General features: G+C 40.6%; 3 protein-coding genes across 3 annotated transcripts; 2 read left to right on the forward strand and 1 right to left on the reverse strand.

Annotated features, from left to right (window-relative positions):
* The first annotated feature begins 6411 nt into the window (after positions 1–6411).
* On the forward strand, positions 6412–7221 carry LOC131018369 (vegetative cell wall protein gp1-like). The gene has a single exon (XM_057947098.1). The coding sequence runs from the start codon at positions 6412–6414 to the stop codon at positions 7219–7221; it is 810 nt and encodes a 269-aa protein (XP_057803081.1).
* A 4187-nt stretch (positions 7222–11408) lies between these two features.
* On the forward strand, positions 11409–16011 carry LOC131017555 (uncharacterized). The gene is made up of 6 exons (XM_057946352.1): positions 11409–11875; positions 12033–12101; positions 12201–12253; positions 12525–14870; positions 14946–15020; positions 15109–16011. The coding sequence occupies exons 4-6, from the start codon at positions 14118–14120 to the stop codon at positions 15658–15660; spliced, it is 1380 nt and encodes a 459-aa protein (XP_057802335.1). The 5' UTR covers positions 11409–11875; positions 12033–12101; positions 12201–12253; positions 12525–14117; the 3' UTR covers positions 15661–16011.
* Positions 16012–16505: 494 nt separating this feature from the next.
* Positions 16506–19325, reverse strand: LOC131018370 (uncharacterized). Its single transcript, XM_057947100.1, has one exon. It carries the CDS (start codon positions 19323–19325, stop codon positions 16506–16508), a length of 2820 nt encoding a protein of 939 aa, XP_057803083.1.
* Between the last annotated feature and the right edge of the window lie 3835 nt (positions 19326–23160).

Raw genomic sequence — 23160 nt, forward strand, 5'->3', positions numbered from 1 at the left:
AGTAGAAGCATTTGTCACCATGACAGGAGCTTCAAGATAGTAGCTCGCGGTTGAATGCTCTTCCATTGCTGAAGCAGACTTGAAAATCTCCTCCAATTGCATAGCTTTGCCTCGAGTGATAACACCAATATTCTCCAAAGTGATGTTTAGGGCAGCACTTGAAGCTTTGTTCTCCATTTGAATTTGCTTGAGTTGTTGTTGGTGAAGAGAAGAGATGAGAGGTAGAGAGGTCCCACCGAGCGTGCCAAAATTTGTAAACACAAATTTATTGTATTCAATTTAATGAAATACAAAAATGTGTACAAATCCAAAATATATGGATTAGAATGAATTTGTTGCGGGTTGCTATCTCTATTTGTTCCTTTGATTCTTCTCTTCAATTTGATTCTTGATAGTCTTTGAGTAGTCCTTGAGATTTGTTGGAGAAATATGCCTCCGATCTTCTTGGACTTGATCTTTGAGCTTTATGACGTTGACATGGAGAACTTTGTCTTGCTTCCAAAGTATACGCCGATGTGGAGGGCTTCGCCTTGCTTCCAAAGTATGCGTCGAGCTTCAAGCTTTATAACGCCTACGTGGATGACTCTCGCCTTGTTTCCGGATCAACTCCAACTTTAAGAAGATTCCACCAAAGAACTTCGTCGGGACACCTTGAAGAACATCATGATTGTTGGAGATGACTTTGTTGTAGTGAATTACTCCTTCAATGCTTGAGCTCTCAAATGATTTGTGTGTGTCCTAATGAGCTTCCTACATCTCATATTTATAGTTGTAGGAAAAGTTAATTAAGGAAGCTTAGGGTTGGGCTTCAAAGCCTGAGCCCGTAAATCTTGGGCCTAGGGCTGAGGTGGCACAATATGATTGGATCTTCTTGATTCATTTCCTTTTATGCAAAATTTGACACCTGGCAGCTTATGATTAGCTAATAAATCCACATAATTAAATATCAATTATATATCTATTTAATCTTGGAATTATATTTAATTTAATTCCAAAATATAAAATAAAATATATAATTTAATATTTAATTTATAATTTTCACATGGCACAATTTAATTTATGATTGTGGAGATGACTTCGTTGTAGTGAATTACTCATTCAATGCTTGAGCTCTCAAATGATTTGTGTGTGTCCTAATGAGCTTCCTACATCTCATATTTATAGTTGTAGGAAAAGTTAATTAAGGAAGCTTAGGGTTGGGCTTCAAAGCCTGAGCCCGTAAATCTTGGGCCTAGGGCTGAGGTGGCACAATATGATTGGATCTTCTTGATTCATTTCCTTTTATGCAAAATTTGACACCTGGCTGCTTATGATTAGCCAATAAATCCACATAATTAAATATCAATTATATATCTATTTAATCTTGGAATTATATTTAATTTAATTCCAAAATATAAAATAAAATATATAATTTAATATTTAATTTATAATTTTCACATGGCACAATTTAATTGGCCATAAATTTTAATTGCCTACAGAGTGAAAGGAAAGCTCAAACCGAGATACATAGGACCATATGATATACTAGAGAAAGTAGGTCCCGTTGCTTACAGACTTGCGTTGCCACCACACTTCGCAAACGTCCACGATGTTTTTCATGTATCTCAACTGAGGAAGTACGTGTTTGATCCAAAACACGTCATTCACCAAGAAGAAGTAACCCTGAAACCAGACTTGAGCTATGAGGAGAGGCCAGAAGTTATTCTGGATAGGAAGATACAGCAGTTGCGAAACAAATCAATTGCTTTGGTGAAGATCCAATGGAGACACCATGGCCAAGAAGAAGCAACTTGGGAACTTGAGCAGAAGATGAAGGAGAAGTACCCCGAGCTTTTTTCCGAAGGTAAATAACGTAAATTTCGGGACGAAATTTTTTTTAAGGGGGGTAGGATGTAACACCCCGCATTTTTTTTCCTTATTATAAATATATTGAGTTTTAAGAGCATTGAGATATAAATAAGTCTTTGATGAGGAGAGATATTCCAATAGTTTGAGCTATTATATTTTCGATGATGGGACTAGAGAATGAAATACTTGAGGAAATAAGGATGTATAGAGATGTTGGTTGAACAATGATGAGTTAAAAATGTCTTTTCTTTCGATAGTTTGTAGCCGAGCTCTGGCGTAGCTGAGTTCTGCTCTGGTCTGGGAGTTTTGCTCTGGATGCGAGCTCTGCCCTGCCAGAGGAGAACTCATTCCTCTGCCTGCCAGAGGAGAACTCATTCCTCTGCTCTGCCAGAGGAGCTCTGCCAGAGGAGAATTCATTCCGCTGTACTGGCGGGAATTCCTCTGCACTGGCGCCGATTCCTCTGCACTAGCGCCGAGTCCTCTGTGATGGCGAGCATTCCTCTGCTCTGGCCTTAAGCTCCGCTCTGCCAAGAGAGCTATGTTTTGAGCGGTCTTTGTTCTGAACTTTCTCTGCTCTGAACAGAGAATTCTTCTTTTCTCTGGAGAATTGATTCCTCTGCTTTGACAGAGAAATCACCATTCCTCTGCTTTGACAGAGAAATCACCATTCCTCTGCTATGACAGAGAAATCATCATTCCCCTGCTCTTACCCGAGAATTCATTTCGCTGCCTTGCCAGAGAATTCATTTCTCTGCTCTGCCAGAGAATTCATTTCTCTGCTCTGACCGGAGAATTCATTCCTCTGCTCTGGTGCGGAACTGACTTTAGAGAGAGAAGTCAAAGCAAGTGGATAAACATAGTTAACGGATAAGATATTTTATGCAAGTGGATAATTAAGCATGTGGTATTTATCCAATACTTGATGGCTAAGTAAATGGGGTTAAATAAAACAACACCTTTCTCTTTCATCCCTCATAACAGACGTCCCTTTCTTCTCTCTTTCCTCTCTCTTCTCTCTCTCCTCTCTCGACTGTCTTCACCCAACACCATTGATAAGATAGTAAAAAGCTTCACAAGCTACTTGTATGCCATAACCACCGATTAAATCCAGCTGAAAACACTCTTAAATCCATAGAACAAAAGCTGGGTTGAAGGTTCGAGCTAGGAATCAAGAAGGTGGAGTTATACTTGTCTCTATACGGATCATAAGAGTAAGTTTCTAAAAACATGAATCTACTTATATCTAAGCTTTATGAGCATGTAAATGGAGGATCAAAGCATGAAAACAACTCCTAATACAACTGGTAATTTTTGAAAATATCTAGGGTTGGAAGTCTTCTAACATTTTGTCGTCTTCTAACTTTAAGTGGAGAGTATATGCATGCTATTAAGATGTTAGTTATTGGTCTTTAAATGGAAAGCATGAATTGATTTTGAGATACGGAATATTAAAGGTGTTAGGTTGTGTGATGTTGGAAAGATGAAGTTCATGAAGAAAGTGAGAATTTGAATATAAAAATGAGCCTATGAGATTGTAGTTATGATAGTTGATGGATTAAAATGATGATTAAAGATGATTGATAACGATTATGATGAATTGAAATAGAGTATGCTTGGCTATATGTTAGGGTGGACTAGTTGATGAGTTAATTGGCTAGCTTATCAAGCTACTGACTTGATTGAATTCGACAGGGTTATTGATACCCACAAATCTTGAAACTTTTATGGTAAGTATATATAAGTGTTAGCAACGTTCATGTAAAATTTGAAGTCATTTGAACATCGTTTGATATCCTTTTAAATTATGAATCTCCAACTGCTACTTTCTACCAAAAGATTGGAAGAAACTGATACAAGAGTCACTTTTCCAGTAGCTTTCCCCTGAGTTTATGGTTTCCAAATTTTTATTTAAACAAGATGAACATGTTAGCTAGCTACTCACAAAATTTCAAGTCATTTTGACAAGATCTACTATTTTTCAAAAATCAAAACGTCCAGTTGCACAAAACTGTCGAATATGGTAGACTGTAGGAAAATGGTCATATCTCCTAAACCACTTAGAGTTTTGCAACCTACTTTTTAAATAAAACTAGACTCCAAGAGGTTTCAATTGGTATGAATTCCAAACCCAGGAGAGTTCCGAGGTAAAGCAGGTTATTGCTTGAAGTTAGGACAGAGTGTATGAGGTCAAGTATGGTCTTTCACAGTACCCCTACTTTTGATTTATAATTTCATGTGTTAATGACGATATCTATACACCATAGTAAATTATAAAAATGCTAATGGGGTATATATATGTGTATATATATATAGATATAACATTTTTTCCGAGTTTAATTTACTTAACCAAATTTGGTTCTCTTGAGATATTTGACCACATAATGATGTCATTAAGCATTATGTGAATTATTGAGAATATGTTAAAGAATGTGTTATAACATCATAACTTTAGTATGTGATTGTTAGATGAGTTTGATTATTTAGGAGTCGTTCCTTAATGAACAGTTTAGACTTAAAATTTTGGTGATGAGTTGAAAATGGAAACGATGAATACTTAGGGAGTATTATTATAAGAGTGATTAGTTACAAGGAAATAATGAGAAAGGGAGACTAGTACTTAGATAAGAATAATAAACCTAGTGAGGATTTGTCTAATCGACGTTTATTTTATTACATGACCGTCTATGCCAATGATGATATCTAAAGACGCGAGTCAAGGGCATAAGTAGGATTTCTCCGAAGTACGAGGACCGAAGATAAGATTTCCAGGTGGGCATTACTTTCTAATACCCCTATTACTGGCTTTCTAAATGATGATTATGATGATGTCTATAAGTTTTTAAGATGTTTTGAGATAAATTGATGTTTGAACTAATTAACTTGCCGAGTTTTGATGACGACGAGCTTGTACGTTACCCTCTACGGATGAAACAATTTCGGGTCCTGCCAAAGGCAGGATTGTGTACACGAAGGTAACCGTGAGCTGTATACCGAGTTGGCCGGTCAGAAATGACTGTGAGCCGACTGTCAGGTCGGCCGGTTACGGTGCTAGAGAAGGAGGCCTACTTCTTAGTACCTTGATGATGATGATGAGTTGTAGAAGTGGCACTACATGCTAAGTATTTGTGACTGCAGTCTATCTTTATTTACTTTATGATGCTTATAATTTATCAATTGCTTACACGGGTTCTTTTAAGAAAAACCCCTGTGTAAAGTATAAATGGCAAGTTAAATTTATAGCTCTAAGAGCGAGATTGCTTATTTCAGCTTATGTCCACTGAGTATTATATACTCAGCCCTGCATGTATTTCTAAATGTGCAGGATGAGCAAGGAGAGAGATTGGGAGACCGCTGGAGGGCTCTTGTTCCTAGACGACTTTTGAGTACCGTATTCTGCTCTTATACGGTAGTGTGAATAGTTGAAGACTTTGTCCTTTGAACTTAATTAGGATTGTCACTCTCAGCTATATGTCTTCATACATATAGTCTGATCACGTTTTGTTGTGCTACCCTGGACACTATGAATCATTGTAAATATTTAGCTAAACTCCCTTTGTTTCGTTGACTAGAACCCTGATACATTTGAATGTATGAATCCAACAATGTTTCTATTAAGTTTGATGATATTTTATGTGCTTTAACTTGAATTATTAGTAGCTTCCGCTTGACGAGTCTTCTAGTTTCCCTTGTTTTACCCTATCATTTTATTAGTCGTATCGATACCCGATCTACGCTATCACTGGCTAGATGTCGGGCTGCGACAGAGTGGTATCAGAGCAGGTTGTCTGCTTCGAGTTTCATTCTTGATTAAGTTCAAACTCCTAAATTGAGTTAAAATTCCACGATTGAGCCAAATGTTTGATTTCAACTCTCTTTGAGTTGAGTAAATCTTTTGATCTCATTTACTCATGAGACTAAATCCTACCTTGAGAATGAGTCTAGCCTACCTTGACTCCTTAGGCTAGAGTGAAAATAAGATTGAGAGTAAATCTGAAACAACACCTCAGCGCCCCATCTCCTCCGGCTTATCGAGGTAAGAGTTATTATTGTACTGTTTTTAAGTTGAATATTGATTTTGATGTACTAACGAGATATGTAATGTTTTGATGGATGGAACTGCTTGAGGTGATGGAATATGATGTGAGCCAGTGGTTTTGGAATAAATGGAGAAATATTGAGGCTAGAATAGCCAATGCACCACCGTACCAAACGAGATTGAGTATGTCATTGTTTGAAATATATCAAGTAAGTTCTTTATCCTTGATGTGATAGGAGTTAGAATTTTATTTCAGGATGCAGCGACATTTAGAAGAGATGATGCGTCAATGGTTCAGAGATATTAGACCGCAGGAGGGTGATACGCTTGGTGAGTTTTTAGCACACTACCATAGACGATGGCTAGAGACTACCTCATACGGGATCGATGAAGCAACAGCTATCACCCTTTTGATTCCATAGTTACCACCTGAGTGGCAGGATTGGGCGGCTTCGCTGGTGCCGCAGTATGTCGTTAGGGATGAGTTTGGACGATTCGAGCGTGCAGATTTTAGGGGTTTTGTAGCGATGATTAGTCACCGCTACTTTGTATTTGATGATCCCCCACCATATGATGCACCCTCTCCTCCGACAGATCCTTTCCCGATTATACCCGCACCCCCAGCTGATGAGGTTCCATATGTTCCGGAGCCATTCGTGCCTGATGAGGCCATTGCATTTGAGCCCATTGTCCCGGATTCTGCTATTCCGGAGACGGGTATTCTGCAGACTGGATCGCCATATATGGATTTTGATCCATTTCATTACTTGACACTGATACCATTTCCCAGTGCTGATCTGCCACCCTGGGAGCCGGCCCCAGCGACAGAGCCATTATCATTGCCTCCTTCAGAGATTACACTACCTATTCCATCTACGATGCCTTGGACCGAGTATGTGCCTTTTGATCCTTACCCGAGGGTTGCTCCTCTACCTGAGCCTGGCACACTTGAGTTTCAGCTTTATATGCATCCTATTCTATACCCGCCATCCCGAGATGCACATGAGGGACCGTCTCGTCCGATTCCGATTGATAGTAATGATGAGGACCCAGACGAGGAGACACCAGAGATGACAGTTGGGTATGGACAGACCCGACCACTACGACGTCGAACCACTGCTGATGGAGTCGATGTATGGGAGCCTATTCCAGAGCCACATGTTTGCAGTCCGATGGCAGACACAGATGTTGAAGATGAGACAGAGGATGATGATGATGATAGTGAGGAGACCGAGCCTAGTGAGGATGAGGAGATCGAGCCCAGTGAGGATATGACAGTAGATGATGCAGGAAGTAGGGTATCAGGAGACGGCTTCGGTGGGACTGGATGGATCTGAGTGAGAGTAGCTACATATGATGCTGGGATTGTGATGCTTATATGTAGATAGATATATATAGATAGAGATGCATAGTATAGTGTTTATATCAGTATCTGACATATATAGATGCCTAGTATGTATGACGACCGTTTTGATAGAGCGTCATAGTATGTATTAGGGGACATTTTGCTGTATATATCCCATTTTGTAAAAGTCCTCGTAAGAGGCAATTTTCCTATATATATATGATGACCCGAGGGTCTTTTATAAATAAGAGTTTTGTTTTATGTTTCCATATTATGATGTTAAATACAAAAAGAGATTTTAACTAAGAGATGTAATGTTATAGAGGTAGTATGATGTTGAGTAAGAACCCTAAGATTGGTGATTTATAAGAACTAGTCTTAAGAGCTGACGTATGTTTTCTTTTTAAGAATGCCGCCAAGAAGAAGATATAGAAATCAAGAAGAGGAAGATGAGGAACAAAGAGAACCTACGCCACCACCTCCTCCTCCACAGCCGGAAAGAAGGATAGAATAACTCTTTTTGAGGCAAAATCCACCTACCTTCAATGGGTCTGGAGATCCTGCTGAAACTGAAGAATGAATAAGAAGCATGGAGCGAATCTTTAGATTTCTGCGATGTGATGATCTCGAGCGTCTTATGTGTATGTCGTATCAGCTTAAGGGGTCAGCAGATTTTTGGTGGGAAGCGAAGCAGAAAACCATGACCCCAGAACAGATGGCTGCTCTAACGTGGGAGCAATTTAAGATAGCGCTGTGTGAAAAATATGTACCGCGAAGTTATCGAAAGAAGAAGGAGACGGAATTTGTAAATCTGAGGCAGGGAAACAAAACAGTAGCTGAGTACGATCGTCTATTTTGTGATTTGGCTCGATATGCACCATATCGAGTAGATACGGATGAGAAGATGTCAGAGCTGTTTTGCTCTGGACTAAAGCAAGAGATACGAGTTATCTTGGCAAGTCAGAGTGCGCTGTCATATGTTGAAGCTTTAAATCGAGCACTGGATATGGAACTGGCAATGCAGCCAGAAAAGACGAGTCAAATTTCTGTACCCCAGTCGAACCCGAACCCGAAAAAGGGGAAATCAACCTTTTCAGGACAGGGACAGAAAGGAAAGAGGAAATGGGAAGACCGAAGTCAAGAATTTAAAAAGCCATGGCAGTATCAGAATACACCACCACAATTTCAAAATAGAGATAAGCGACCTTATGCTGGACCTCCGGCAACACCACACGGACCTCGAGGGATACCACCTTGTCCGAAATGTAACAAGCTACATCTGGGAGAATGCAAGATCAGAACGAACAACTGCTATACCTGTGGAAGGGCTGGACATTATTCAAATCAATGTCCCAATCGTCAGCAAACTGGAGGCGGAGGGCGACCAAAACAGTTCCAGCCACAGCTTAGGGCTATGGAAGGACATCTACCGTTACCGCCGCCACAGCGCCAACAACAAGCTTACCGACCACATCAGCCGGGAAGACGACCTCTAGCCCCGCAGGCAAATCAGCGACATCACCAGAGAGTGTTTGCCATTGATCAGAAAGCGAAGGATGGGAATCAAGGAAATTTAGCAGGTATAGGTGAGTTAAAAGGAGTACCCATAGTAATATTGTTCGATACTGGAGCCTCGCATTCTTTTATTTCCATTCCGTGTGTGGATACGTTAGAACTGAACACAGAACCTGCTCCACAACATCTAAGGGTAACCACTCCCATAGGCAGAACTACTACGGTTTCACATGTGTGTCCTAACTTAGAATTTGAGTTCGGATCAATTAAGCTTAAGGCGAGAAACGTGAGGGTAATGCCTATGTGGCATTTGGACATCATATTGGGAATGGATTGGTTAGAGGAAAACCATGCGATGATACAATGCAAGGAAAGACGAATATCATTTCAACCTCCCGGCCAAGAGTCTACTTCTTTTATTGGCATTGAAAGAAAATGGAAAAAGACGCCAATCATCTCAGCGCTACGAGCCAAAAAGCTTTTGGAGAGGAATGATACAACTGCTTACGTTGTATACTTAAATCAGAATGAGGAATCCAAGGCAAACATAGACGACGTGTCAGTCGTGCGGGAGTACCAAGATGTTTTTCCTGAAGCTTTGCCAGGATTACCACCCGATCGACAACTCGAGTTTACAATCGACCTTGAGCACGGAGCCGCGCCAATATCAAAAGCACCTTATAGAATGGCACCGGCAGAGTTACAGGAGTTGAAACTGCAACTGCAAGAATTGTTGGACATGGGTTTCATTCGACCCAGTGTTTCCCCGTGGGGAGCACCAGTTCTTTTTGTTAAGAAGAAAGATGGCAGCTTGAGGTTATGCATTGATTATCGTGAGTTGAATAAGATGACGCTGAAGAACAAGTATCCGTTGCCCTGGATAGATGACCTGTTCGACCAACTACAGGGAGCGAATACTTTTTCGAAGATTGATTTAAGATCGGGATACCATCAATTGAAAATACGGTCAGAGGATATTCCGAAAATGGCATTTCGTACAAGATATGGACACTATGAGTTTATAGTGATGCCTTTTGGACTGACGAATGCCCCTGCTGTGTTCATGGACCTCATAAACCGGGTTTTCCACGAATACTTAGATAAGTTCGTGGTAGTCTTCATCGATGATATCTTGATTTACTCGAGAAGTAAATAGGAACATGAAGAACATCTAAAGATCGTGTTAGAGAAATTGCGAGCTGAGAAACTTTACGCCAAGTTTAGTAAATGCGAGTTTTGGCTTAAGGAAGTCAATTTTCTGGGCCATATCGTTTCTGCAAGAGGGATTGAGGTATGTAAACAACAAATTTTATTGTATTCAATTTAATGAAATACAAAAAATGTGTACAAATCCAAAATATATGGATTGATATGAATTTGTTGCGGGTTGCGAATCTCTACTTGATCCTCTGATTATCCTCTTCAAATGTTACTTGAAATCTTTGGAGGGAAGTACGCCTTCTTGATCTCCTTGGACTTAATTTGATGACTTGAACTTGAATTTGAATTTGATAACGTCAATCCAGAGGGCTTCCACCTTATTTCTGAATCAAACGTTGACTTGACGAATTTGATGAAGAACTCGTTGACTTCCTTGTAGAACGCCTTGATTGTTGGAGATGACTTCGTTGTAGTGAATTACTCCTACAATGCTTGAGCTCTCAAATGATTTGTGTGTGTCCTAATGAGCTTCCTACATCTCATATTTATAGTTGTAGGAAAAGCTAATTAAGGAAGTTTAGGGTTGGGCTTCGAAGCCTGAGCCCGTAAATCTTGGGCCTAGGGCTGAGGTGGCGCAACATGATTGGATCTTCTTGATTTATTTCCTTTTATGCAGAATTTGACACATGGCAGCCAGTAAATCCACATAATTAAATATCAATTATATATTTATTTAATCTTAGAATTATATTTAATTTAATTCCAAGATATAAAACAAAATATATAATTTAATATTTAATTTATAATTTCCACATGGCACAATTTAATTGGCCATAAATTTTAATTGCCTACAAATTGCCCCATCGAGACTTGTTCATGGACGTCCTTGACTTCGGAAATGACGAGTCTCGAAAATATGTTGATTTGAATTTGAATTTGTAAATAGTTTATACTCTTATTTAGGAGTTCTTGATTTGAAATCTTGAATTCGAATTTGACTTTGAATTTGTAAATAGTTTATACTCGTATTTAGGAGTTATTGAATTTGAATTTATAAATAGTTTATACTCATATTTAGGAGTTTTTGAATTTGAATTTATAAAATTAATCCAAAAAAACGAGCTTATATACTTGATTTGGGCCGCTCAATCTTTTTATATTTGCAATAGAAATCAATCATTTCAAATAATTGCAATTTCACAATTAAATAATTAATTGCTTGATTACACTATTGAAATAAGAAATCAAGTTGTCTAACTCGATGATTTTGATTCAAAAATGAATCCATTTGCATGCATGATTTGGGTGGCTTGGGCTCATCCCTTTGTGATCTCATTGGGCTTTAATTATTTGGATTAATAATTGGCCCATTATTTTGGTGGTTTAGAGAAATCAAAATTCTCTTAGTTAACCTTTGAGAGCCCACATCAATCGGTAACAAAAATTAGTCAAGAGAAATTGGCCGTGGGATTTGTAATATTTTATTTCCTATTTCAATTAATTGCTATATTCCGACAGCTGCTCCTTCGTTTTTTGCAGATGATCTTTTTTACAAGACAAAAAAATTATGCAATCTTTTCTTCTTCAAATAACTTGGACAAATTCGTTCACAGGAATCAAGCACGGCAAACGTGGCAGATTTTATAACATTTCTCTTCCTCTCCAAGCCACTGAATAAAGGAAAATTTCCATGTCTATCAATTCTTTTCCGTGGCAACGATTTTTTTTAATCTTTGATGGAAATATTATTTTTTTTGCCGGAACATGTTTCAATCCTCACATATGGCAACAATTTCAAAAGATTTTCTCTCCTCCCCAAGCAATTGACAAAAGGAAATTTGCCATATATAATGAGAGTGCTTCATCTATATAAAGGGGTCACAAGTCCCTTCTAACAGCACGAATACAGCAGTGGAGATCGACTTCTGGCCTTGTTTCTCTGTCATTGGTTGTGTTTGGCTGAATTTCTGGTAAACTCAACCCTCTATAGCTGCAAGTAATTGATTTCTTCGTTCTGCATACCATGTGTTTGACAGAATGTTTGAAAGAAAAATTTACTCCTGTTTTAGTTTTCTGCTGCGTTTCTTACCCATCCCTTTTTAACCAAGTTATATTCTCGTTTTGCAGAGATCGTTTGATCAGAGGTCGCTTGTCATCCTCCGTAACAGCTAGAAGCCAAGTTCCACACCTTGTTTGGTATGTGTTTGATAAAATGCTTCAAACACATTTTGCTCAAGATTTTTTTTTCTTGTTTCTCACTCAACTTTTTTTCTTTTTTTTTTTTTTTTTTTGCAGGAATTGGTTGATTGTAGAGCTTACTTTGTTGCCCCAAGCACGCCGACTTCTAAGTAGACGCTCTTTGAAATCTCTTGCAATTTCTTTGTTTCTTCTTCAAACATATAGACGTTCCTTGAATTTGTTTTTCTCTTTGAATTGATGATATATATATATATATATATGTATATATATCACTAATAAAAGAAAATCTGGAACATGTTCTTTTTTGTTTAGTAGAAGTGAATTGATGCAATTTGTCAACTCTTTTGCAACGAGTGTTTCCTCTATCATTATTGCCCTAATTTTGACATATGATAGATTTGATGTGTTTCTTCTTTGTAGGATTTGGAGACTTTGCACCCATCAATCGAGGAGTTTTGCTTGGCGTTTTGGAGCTTTTGCTTGGCGTTTTTGGAGCTTTGCACCCATCAATCGAGGAGCTTTGCTTGGCGTTTTTGGAGCTTTGCACCCATCAATCGAGGAGCTTTGCTTGGCGTTTTGGAGCTTTGCACCCATCAATCGAGGAGCTTGGCTTGGCGTTTTGGAGCTTTGCACCCATCAATCAAGGAGCTTGGCTTGACGTTTTGGAGCTTTTGCACCCATCAATCGAGGAGCTTCGCTTGGCATTTTTGGAGTTTTGCATCCATCAATCGAGGAGCTTTGCTTGGCATTTTTGGAGCTTTGCACCCATCAATCAAGGAGCTTTGCTTGGCGTCTTTGGAGTTTTGCATCCATCAATCAAGGAGCTTTGTTTGGCCTTTTTGGAGCTTCATTATGGTTTACTTCACGGATGTTCGTGTCTCCAATCAAGATTATTTGGTGGTTTTGGACAACAAGGAGCAATCAACTGGCAAAGGAACGCGACTCAAGGTGCACAAACCATTGATTGGTCTTTATGCTAGGAGATGGCCCAAATTCGCAAATCCTTTATACAAAGCTATGTGGACCCGGGAGGTTAGGCTGACCAAAACAACCGTGGCTTGGACTTTGGAGGTGGCTCATCATCAACCGACGTACGAGGTGACTTCCTTCTTGACTTTGGGTCGACGGATTGCCGAAGGGAATGCCAAGTGGAGGGATGACATGCAATTTCTTGGAGAGTTTCGCTATAGCAAAGGATATTGGGAGTGGAGTGAAGATGTCCTTAGCCGATTTGCCAGCGAGCTTCGAACTGCTGGGATTTACGACCCTGTGTACGCTTCTCTTTTCACCTATGATCGCAACACCGAAGTGATGAAGGCGTTTTGTGAAGCTTGGTGTCCGTCAACCAACACATTGTTAACATCGAGCGGCGAGTTGTCCATTTCTTTGTGGGATCTGCAATTCTTGTCCGGCCTTCCCGCCATTGGCCGACTTTATGACGAGGTGGTACCTTGCACGAAGGAGCTTATTGGTGTCACTCAGGATGGGGATCGATTTGTTCCTATAAGCTGCAAGCATCTTCTCCACGCCTACCATGCTATCGGGAACGACAATGGGAAGGCTCCAAGATGTTCGGTCACAATTGAGGAGTGGATCAAGTTTTGGTCCAAGAAGAAGTCAAGGTATCAACCACCTCCACCACGCAAGGAGAAGAAGTCGGTGCGGTCTAAAGCCACACACAATCCTACCGGCGAGTTTCGAGCTCACGAACCATGGTCGTCTGTCGAGAAGGGTTTATTCTTGAAGCTTAAGATTGACGAGAGTTATTGGGACGAAACTTACTTGGCGGCGTATCTTGCTTGTTGGCTTTGCTCTTTCGTTCTTCCCGAAGGTGACGCCACATTGATTAGGCCGAGCACATTTAAAATGGCGTGCATCATGGCGACTCAACAAAAGGTGGCTCTCACCGTTCCAGTCTTGGCTAGCATCTTTCGAGGTTTAAACAAAATTTCGGATTCCGTGGAGCCTTTTCGACTTCGAGCAGCTTTTCCCGCCTATTTTGTCTACGCATGAATGGCTTATTACTTCAAGACCCATTTTTCACTTGAACGAGACTCTTGCACTCCCAAGATGGTTCAATACTCGGGAGAAGGAGGTGCGAGATTTTATGACAATGTGAAAGCTCGCAAGCAAATTCACAAAGGCGATCAAGTTGCATGGAGTTGCACGATGTATAGTTGGGACAAAGACATCTCTTTCATCGATGATGAGAATGCAAAGGAGTCCGAGTTTTGCTACTTCATGGCTGTCCGTTCCAACTATCTAACTCGGAGATTAGAAGATGGTTTTGTTGTTGAGCCTTATAGTCCACATCGCTTTAGTCGCCAATTTGGGTTCTACCAAGTGAGGCCGGGTGTTCTTTCTCACAATTTCCGAAAAGCTTCTTTGGATGACGGTCTTAAATATTGGGATGCAACTGCGCTGCGTAAGTCTGCGTCCAAAGCTCTTCTCCCTTGCGTGCCTTCGACCGCGAAAAAGCTTTCGAGTGCGGATTACAAAGATTGGTGGTGTCAAGTGTATAAACGCTCATTTGAAGAAAACGTGATACAAGCTCCGCCAAAAACAAATGGTGTTTCGAAGGATCGAGACAAGGCCGACCAACTTGCCCCTCCCAAGGAAAAGCGTAAAGTGGATGCGGCTTCCTTAGGTGGTATCAATAGTAGCAGCGATGAGCGTCATTGGAAGAGGAAACGTGTCGAGCCCGTGGAATTTGTTGATGAACATTCTCAAGGTGATCATCATGATTCGAGCGCCACTGTGACAAAGGTATTTCTTAACCATCTATTTCTTCATATGTTAGCAATCCCTCTTCTTCATTTTTGACACATTTCATTTTTTTAGACGCATGGCGAGGTTCTTGAGGTCGTAGCGGAAGTCCAAGGCGATCATCGCAATCCTTCTTTTGTTGTGGATGAGGTATATATCCATCATTTCCTTGCTCACATGTTGACATTCATTTTTTGTTCCCTCTTTGGATTGACATATACATATTTTGCTCTTCCAGGCACGTGAAGAGGCTTTTGATGTCGATGTCGAGGAAAGTTCGCAGGATAACTTTGAGTCTATTGAGGGTGATCATTTGAATGCAAATCCTGTTCTCAATGAGAAAGCAAGTGCTATACCCGCGACTAAAGTTGGAGCCAAGGTTGGAGCTAAGATTGGGGCTAAGATTGGAGCTATCTCTGAATTCAACAGCACGAGTATTTTTGATACTCAAATCAGATTATGTCTCAAAAATATTTGGGGTGTTCTCCGTGACAAGATAATAAGGACGCCAGCACAACACCTATCATCTATTGAGGAGGAGGTGCGAGTTGGCATTTCTCGTATGAAGGGATTGTCACAAGACTTTGATCTTTCTCATCTTGAAGCTAATATTGGCACACTTTTTATCCGAGCTGCTACATATGACAAGGCAAGGTCGGCATCTCATGAGTTCGGGGAGAGTTCGGGGCAACAATTTCGCAACAACAAGGCTCGCCTTCATATGCTCGAGTTAAAGAAAAGGAAGAGATTGCTCAAGTCAAAGATATTAAGAAGGAGCTTGCCGAGCTAGAGGAGCGGAAAGATGCATTGACCAAGTCTTTGAGGGATCATAGTGAAGTGCTTCAAGCAACTCGAGATGAGATCACGGGACTTAATGGAGCAATTGAAAAGTACAAGAATTCCCCTCTTATTGAAGATGAGATAGTGAAGAAAGAGAAGGATTCAGAGCGTCTCTTGGTGGTTGCTCAAAAATCGTTGGAAGATCAAGACCCATTTGCTTAGCTTTGTTTGGTTTATTACTACTTTTTTTGCCCTTTCATTTGGTTGTTTTGTCGTAGTAAACACTTATGCAATAAAGCATTTGCCACATTTGCTTTCTTCATGATCTTCTCAAAGTTTATGCATACTTCTTCTTGTATCATTCCATTCTTTAAACACATTGATCCAAGTAATTAATCATAATCATTGAATCTTAAAGTAGCACCAAGTTTGAATGATAACAATCCATGACAACTCCAAATCATGACTGAACTTAGAAATATCTAAGCTGCCTACGTATCCTTTTGAAAGGAATCAAGTCAAAACGTAGTTCAAAGATCAATTTGAGTTTTGATGGGGGGGCGCCGTACACAGTTTATACTCTTGCGGGCCAGGAGTGACTATTTATTTTACCACTATATAGACAAAGTGGGGCATATAATAGTTTAGCCACATAATTTACCTTTTGGTGGGAAAAGTTTAGCAGTTTAACCACATACACTTTCTTTGGTGGGAGAAGTTTAGCAGTTTAACCACATACACTTTCTTTGGTGGATGCCGTACATAGTTTATACTCATATGGGCTAGGAGTAACATGCAGTTTAGGCTCATGCGTCACGGAGCTGTCTTTTTTTTCTTTTTTTTTTCTTTTTTTTTTCAGGGATAGTAGCGCTTCAAGAACTTTCCATTTATGGGCCCAACTCTCACATTGTCTTCCGAAAGTAGCTTATATGCCCCGTTGGTGTAGACTTCTTTGACGACATATGGGCCATCCCATCTTGATACAAATTTGTTTCCAACACGATGAGTCATGATAATTGGCCTTCTCACTGCAAGCACCAAATCTCCAACTTGGAAAGAGCGCGGTCGTACCTTCTTGTTGAAAGCCTTTGACAATCGAGCTTGATAGCACTCCAATCTTTGTTGAGCTTCCAATCTCCTCTCATCCAATGCTTCTAACTCTTCCAAGCGCAGACGAGCATTTTCTTCTTCGGTCAAGCCTTCTTGTATGGCAATCCTTAGCGAGGGGATCTGCTGCTCGAGGGGAATAACAGCTTCCACACCATAGACTAAAGAATAAGGAGTAGCTTGTGTTGGGGTCCTATGAGTTGTTCTGTACGCCCATAATGCTTCTCCAATCCTTTCGTGCCAATCGCGCTTTGTCTTCGCAACCACCTTCTTCAACAAGTTGCACAAGGTTTTGTTGAAAGCTTCCGCTAATCCGTTGGCAGGCGCATTATACATGGATGACTTTCGCTGCTTGAACCTAAATTTCTCACAAAGTTTATTTATCAACGTATTGCTGAAAGGCGTTCCATTATCGGTAATGATATATCGGGGAACTCCATAGCGATAGATGATGTGGGTCTTGATGAAATCAGCAACAGTTTCTTTCTTTACTTCTTTTAGGGGTAGTGCTTCAGCCCACTTAGAGAAGTAATCAGTCGCAGCTAAAATGTATAAGTGTCCCCCTGATGATTTTGTCAACGGGCCAACAACATCCATGCCCCAAGCATCAAAAGGCCAAGACGCGACTGTGGGATGTAGTGGCTCGGGTGGCTGATGGATAAGATTTGCATGGAATTGACAAGCTTGACATCTTTGCGCATAATCCAAACAGTCTTTCACCATAGTTGGCCAATAGTAACCCATTCTTTTTATTCGAAAGTGTAGCTTAGGTCCTGATTGGTGAGCTCCACAGACACCAGAATGCGCTTCTTCCATAGCTTTGACAGCTTCTTCATTGCTTAAGCACCTTAGGAAGACTCCATCAAAAGACCTCCTATAAAGTGTTCCTTTAAAGAATATGAAACGAGTGGCGCGTCGCCGAATATCAACTCTTCTACGCGGATCACTTGGCAACTTGTCGTATTTCAGGTAATCTACCAACAATTGGCGCCAATCTTCTTCTTCTTCTATCTCGAAGACTTCAACAGCGTTGGTTTCATTTTCTTCAGAATCCTCATCTTCGAAGACAGGTGGTATGACCCAACTTTCGCAAACTGGTATAGCAACTTCTCCTCCAACCATGGCTATTGTAGAGGCAAGTTTTGCCAATGCGTCAGCTTGTTTATTCTCACTTTTCGGAACATGCTCAAGTTCGACGTCCCCCAATTGTCCAATGAGCTTTTGGGCATATTTGACATATGGGAGCAGATCCGGTTTCTTGACTTCATATAATCCAAGGATTTGATTCACTACCAATTTGGAGTCTCCATAAACTTTCAAGTGTAGCTGCTTTGCATCCATTGCCATTTCCAAACCAAGGATGAGCGCTTGATATTCTGCTACATTGTTTGAACAATTTTTGGTCAATGTGAAAGAATATGGCAACACTTGTCTTTCTGGTGACACGAACACAACTCCTGCACCAGCTTCATCCTGATGGGATGCTCCATCAATGTACATTGTCCAAGGTGGGGAGATTTCAATTACAAGTGCATCTTCATCTGGGAGATCGTCAGTTAATTCCCATTCGGCGGGGATTGGATGATCTGCCAAAAAGTCAGCCAATACTTGCCCCTTTACCGCTTTTTGAGGGACGTAGACAATTTCAAATTGTTGCAGCTGGAGATACCATCTTGCAAGCCTATCGGACAAGACTGGTCTCGACATGACATACTTTAACGGGTTTGCTTTGGAGATGAGCCGCACCGTATGAGCTTGGAAGTAATGTTTAAGTTTTTGGATGGAGAATATCAAAGCCAAACATAACTTCTCAATTGGCGAATAGTTCAACTCATTTGGTGTCATCGTCCTACTTAAGTAGTACAAAGCATTTTCTTTCCCGCTTTCATTGTCTTGTGCGAGTAGTGCACCCATGGAGCGTTCTTGAGCAGCGATATACAGGATTAAAGGACGTCCTGCTACAGGTGCGGCCAAAACAGGAGGCTTCATCAAGTACGCTTTGATGCTATTGAAAGCAGTGCTGCATGACTCATTCCACTCAAAAGGTATGCCTTTCTTCATGATTCGACTGAATGGTTGACATCGCCCGGCTAGATTTGAGATGAACCTTCGCAAGTACGCCAACTTTCCTTGAAGACTTTTCAAGTCATGGATGTTTCGCGGTTCGGGCATTTTCAATATCGCATCGATCTTTGCTTGCTCAATCTCTATGCCTTGGTGGCGGACGATGAAACCAAGAAATTTTCCAGACTTCACTCCAAATGCGCACTTTAAGGGATTCATCTTGAGTTGATATTTCCTCAATCGTTCAAAGACCATTCTCAGATCCTGCAGATGGTCGCTTCGTCTTCTAGACTTTACTACCACTTCATCCACATAGCACTCAATATTTTTGTGGAGGATATCATCAAAGATCTTCTGCATGGCTCTTTGGTATGTGGCTCCGGCATTTTTCAGTCCAAACGGCATAACTTTGTAGCAATAAATTCCTTTGGGAGTGCGGAACGCCGTTAATTCTTCATCTTCTGGCGACCTGCAAATTTGATTATAGCCTGATGATCCATCCATAAAAGACAATGCCTCATGTCATGTGGTTGCATCAATCATTAATTCAGCAATCGGTAGTGGAAAATCATCTTTAGGACATGCTTCATTCAAATCCCTAAAGTCCACGCATACATGAATTTGTCCATTCTTCTTTCTCACTCGGACAATGCTAGATATCCATGTCGGGTATTTGACTTCTATAATGAATCCAACATCAATGAGCTTATTCACTTCGGCTTCAATCAACGGAACCAACTCAGGTCGAAATCGTCGTTGAGTTTGCTTGACGGGACGTGAATCCTTTTTGACAGCCAAATGATGCACAGCTATCTTTGGATTTAATCCTGGCATTTCCTTGTATGACCATGCAAATATGTCTTTAAACTCCTTAAGTAATTCAACATATGTATCTTCCTCATCCTTTGTCAATAATGCACTAATGAAGGTGGGTCGTGGCTCATGAATGGTACCCAAGTTGATTTCTTTTAGCTCATCAATGGTGGATTTAACACCTTCCTCAAACTGCTGAGGGGCCATCTCGGCGTCTTCTTCCTCCATGTTCACTTCTTCACTTAGGGTGATATGATTTGATGAGACGACATTGGCGGTATAGTTGGAGGAAGCCACACTTTCTCTATCTCCATCGTCTTCGAACATCTTTGAATCGGAAGAAGCAATACTTTCTCTATCTTCTTCATCTTCGACCGTCTTTGTAAGAATAACGGTCTTCATCCTGGCTTTCAATTCTGTTCCACATGAGACTGACAATGTGGTGCATCTTTTCATACGAGATGGAACAGAACTTCTCAATTTTTGGGTCATATGCAACTCAACCTGCTTCATCTTCTTGCCTTTCCCTAGCCTTTTGAAGACTGATGTTCGCGGAGTTTCTTCATAACGAAGCCTCTTGAAGGCGGATATTCGTTGACTCTTTCTCTTATTAGGAAGACTTTCTGTTGACAACACTTCCCCCTCGAAAATATGGTTTGTAGTCGCCCTTTTGATGGCAATACGAACAGGGTTTTGGGGAATGAATCTCAATCCCATCTTGGCATTTTGACCTACACGACCATCATTCTTCAATTTTCTTTGGCTAATGTCACCACCATACTCCTTCTTACTTGTGGGTTTTGTAGGAGATTCTGGCGTGGAACCTTTTCGTGGGTCATATCCAGCTTTAACGAGGAGCCCATATGCTTTTGGACCGAAACACTTAGTGACTTCACGGTCAGAGAGTTCTCCATGCTCAATTGCAGCACTTTGCTTTGGTCGAACAAATCCTTCAAGTGGTGGAAGCATTGGCTTTCCAATATCAATCTTGGTCAAAGGCATGGTGAGTCCTTCCAAAGATTTGGTGATGGATAGTTCTGGCTTGTTCTCATGACCATCTTCTGGTTCTTTCACATTCTCAATTTGGACGTCATTCACGACTTTTGCCTTTTTGACATAATATTTTGCATCGGTCAAGTATGATTCAGCTTCTGTGAAGGGCTTATGGTCTCCAATTATTTTCTTCACCACGCCGTCTCGACAATACTTGAAACATTGATGCAGTGTTGAAGGGATTACACCATTTTCGTGCAACCATGGTCGACCAAGGAACATGTTGTAAGACGTCTTGGCATCAATTACTTGGAACAGTGCGGTTGAGTTCATATCTTCAATCAATAAGTCCAACCTTATGCTGCCAAGGGCTCTTTGTCCTTCGTGGTTGAATCCTTGGATCATCAATCGACTACTTAAAAGCTCGCCCACTTGAATTCCCAACTCATTAAGTGCTCTTAAGGGCAAGATATTGACCGCAGACCCTCCATCGATGAGTATCCTGTTTACTCTTTGCTCATGAGTGTAACAACTTACAAATAATGGCCTATTGTGAGGTTCAGCACCAAGTTCCAAATCTTCATCGGAGAATGTTATTGCGAAGACATTCTCTTCAACAACATTTGACTCAACTCGCTCTTTCTCTTGGCATACCGAGTCATGCAAGACTTCAACATATTCCACCATATTGTTAGACTCAACGGTGACAAGATTTGCGGTGGTATTGTCCTCCTCAAGCGATATCTTCCCTTGTCGATCCAATTGCATAACTTTATCCTTGAATATGAAGCAATCATGTATGGGATGTCCAACCAGTCGATGATATTTGCAGTACTTCGGATCATCAGTCTGTCCAGCTTCATTCGGCCGTTTCATGTCTGGCAATTCAATAAGTCCTTCTCTAAGTAGGTCATCAAATATCCCCGAGACGTCAGAGTCTAGGAAAGGATATTGTTTTTGCTGCATTTCTTTCAAAGTAAGCTTTTTGTGCCCCACGTCTTGAGGAGTTTTCTGCTTCTCGTTTTTATTGTCATCCTTTCTCAAGAATTTGACGGATGTTGCTTTTACTGCCATAGACTCTTTCTTCGGGGTCTTATCAAAAGACTTAGCTCCCTTCTTAAATTCCTGCTTCTCCTTGAATTTTCGAGATTCTTGGAGTGGTGGTCCTTCAATTCCGCTTGCCGCCATACTCAATTCCATGTCATGAGCTCTAGTGGCTAACTCTTTGATTGTTCTGGGCTGAATTTCTCGCAAGATATATTGTAACCCCCAATGCATCCCTTGAATGCACATTTCAATGGCAGACGATTCTGACAATCGATCCTTGCAGTTGAGGCAAAGGTTTCTCCACATATTGATGTAGTCAATCACCGGCTCTTCTTTGAATTGACGAGAACTGGTAAGTTCCACCATGCTGACAGTTCTTCTAGTGCTGTAAAAGCGGTTGAGGAATTCGTGCTCCAGTTGTTCCCAACTATCAATCGAGTTTGACTCTAAGTCTGTATACCAATCAAAAGCATTTCCCTTGAGTGAGCGAACAAATTGCTTGACCAAATGATCTCCATAGGTGCCAGCGTTATTGCATGTTTCCACAAAATGAGCCACATGTTGTCTAGGATTTTGCCCTTTCCATCGAATTGTTGAAACTTGGGAGGTTGATAGCCAAGAGGCATCTTTAATTGATCAATTCTTTTAGTATAAGGCTTGGAGTAGATCATGGATGACTTGGAGCTGCCACTAGCTTTCATTGTCCCTTCAATGAACTCCTTGAGTTGATCAATCTGAATGAAACCATCGGAAGAGACTTCAATGTTCTTATGAGATGTCTTTTCTTCACGGTGCTTCTCGAATGATTCTGAATCATCGCTCTCCTCATCCTTTTCATCATGCACTCGACTTCCTTCTCCTTTTTCTGAGATGAGCTTTGAAATCTTAACGTCTTGCTCCATTATATGCTTGTTCATGTTTTCGACAAGCTTAGTTAGGCCAGCAATTTGTTCCTCCAGAGTAGAAGCGTTTGTCACCATGACGGGAGCTTCAAGAGAGTAACTCGCGGTTGAATGATTTCTCATTGCTGAAACAGACTTGGAAATCTCCTCCAATTGCCTAGCTTTTCCTCGCGTGATAACACCAATATTCTCCAAAGTGATGTCTAGGTCAGCGCTTGAAGTCTTGTTCTCCATTTGAATTTCTTTGAGTTTTGTTGAAGAGGATAGATGAGAGGTAGAGAGGTCCCACCGGGCGTGCCAAAATTTGTAAACAACAAATTTTATTGTATTCAATTTAATGAAATACAAAAAATATGTACAAATCCAAAATATATGGATTGATATGAATTTGTTGCGGGTTGCGAATCTCTACTTGATCCTCTGATTATCCTCTTCAAATGTTACTTGAAATCTTTGGAGGGAAGTACGCCTTCTTGATCTCCTTGGACTTAATTTGATGACTTGAACTTGAATTTGAATTTGATAACGTCAATCCAGAGGGCTTCCACCTTATTTCTGAATCAAACGTTGACTTGACGAATTTG

Source organism: Salvia miltiorrhiza, chromosome 3, assembly GCF_028751815.1.
Source record: "Salvia miltiorrhiza cultivar Shanhuang (shh) chromosome 3, IMPLAD_Smil_shh, whole genome shotgun sequence".
Lineage (NCBI taxonomy): Eukaryota > Viridiplantae > Streptophyta > Magnoliopsida > Lamiales > Lamiaceae > Salvia > Salvia miltiorrhiza.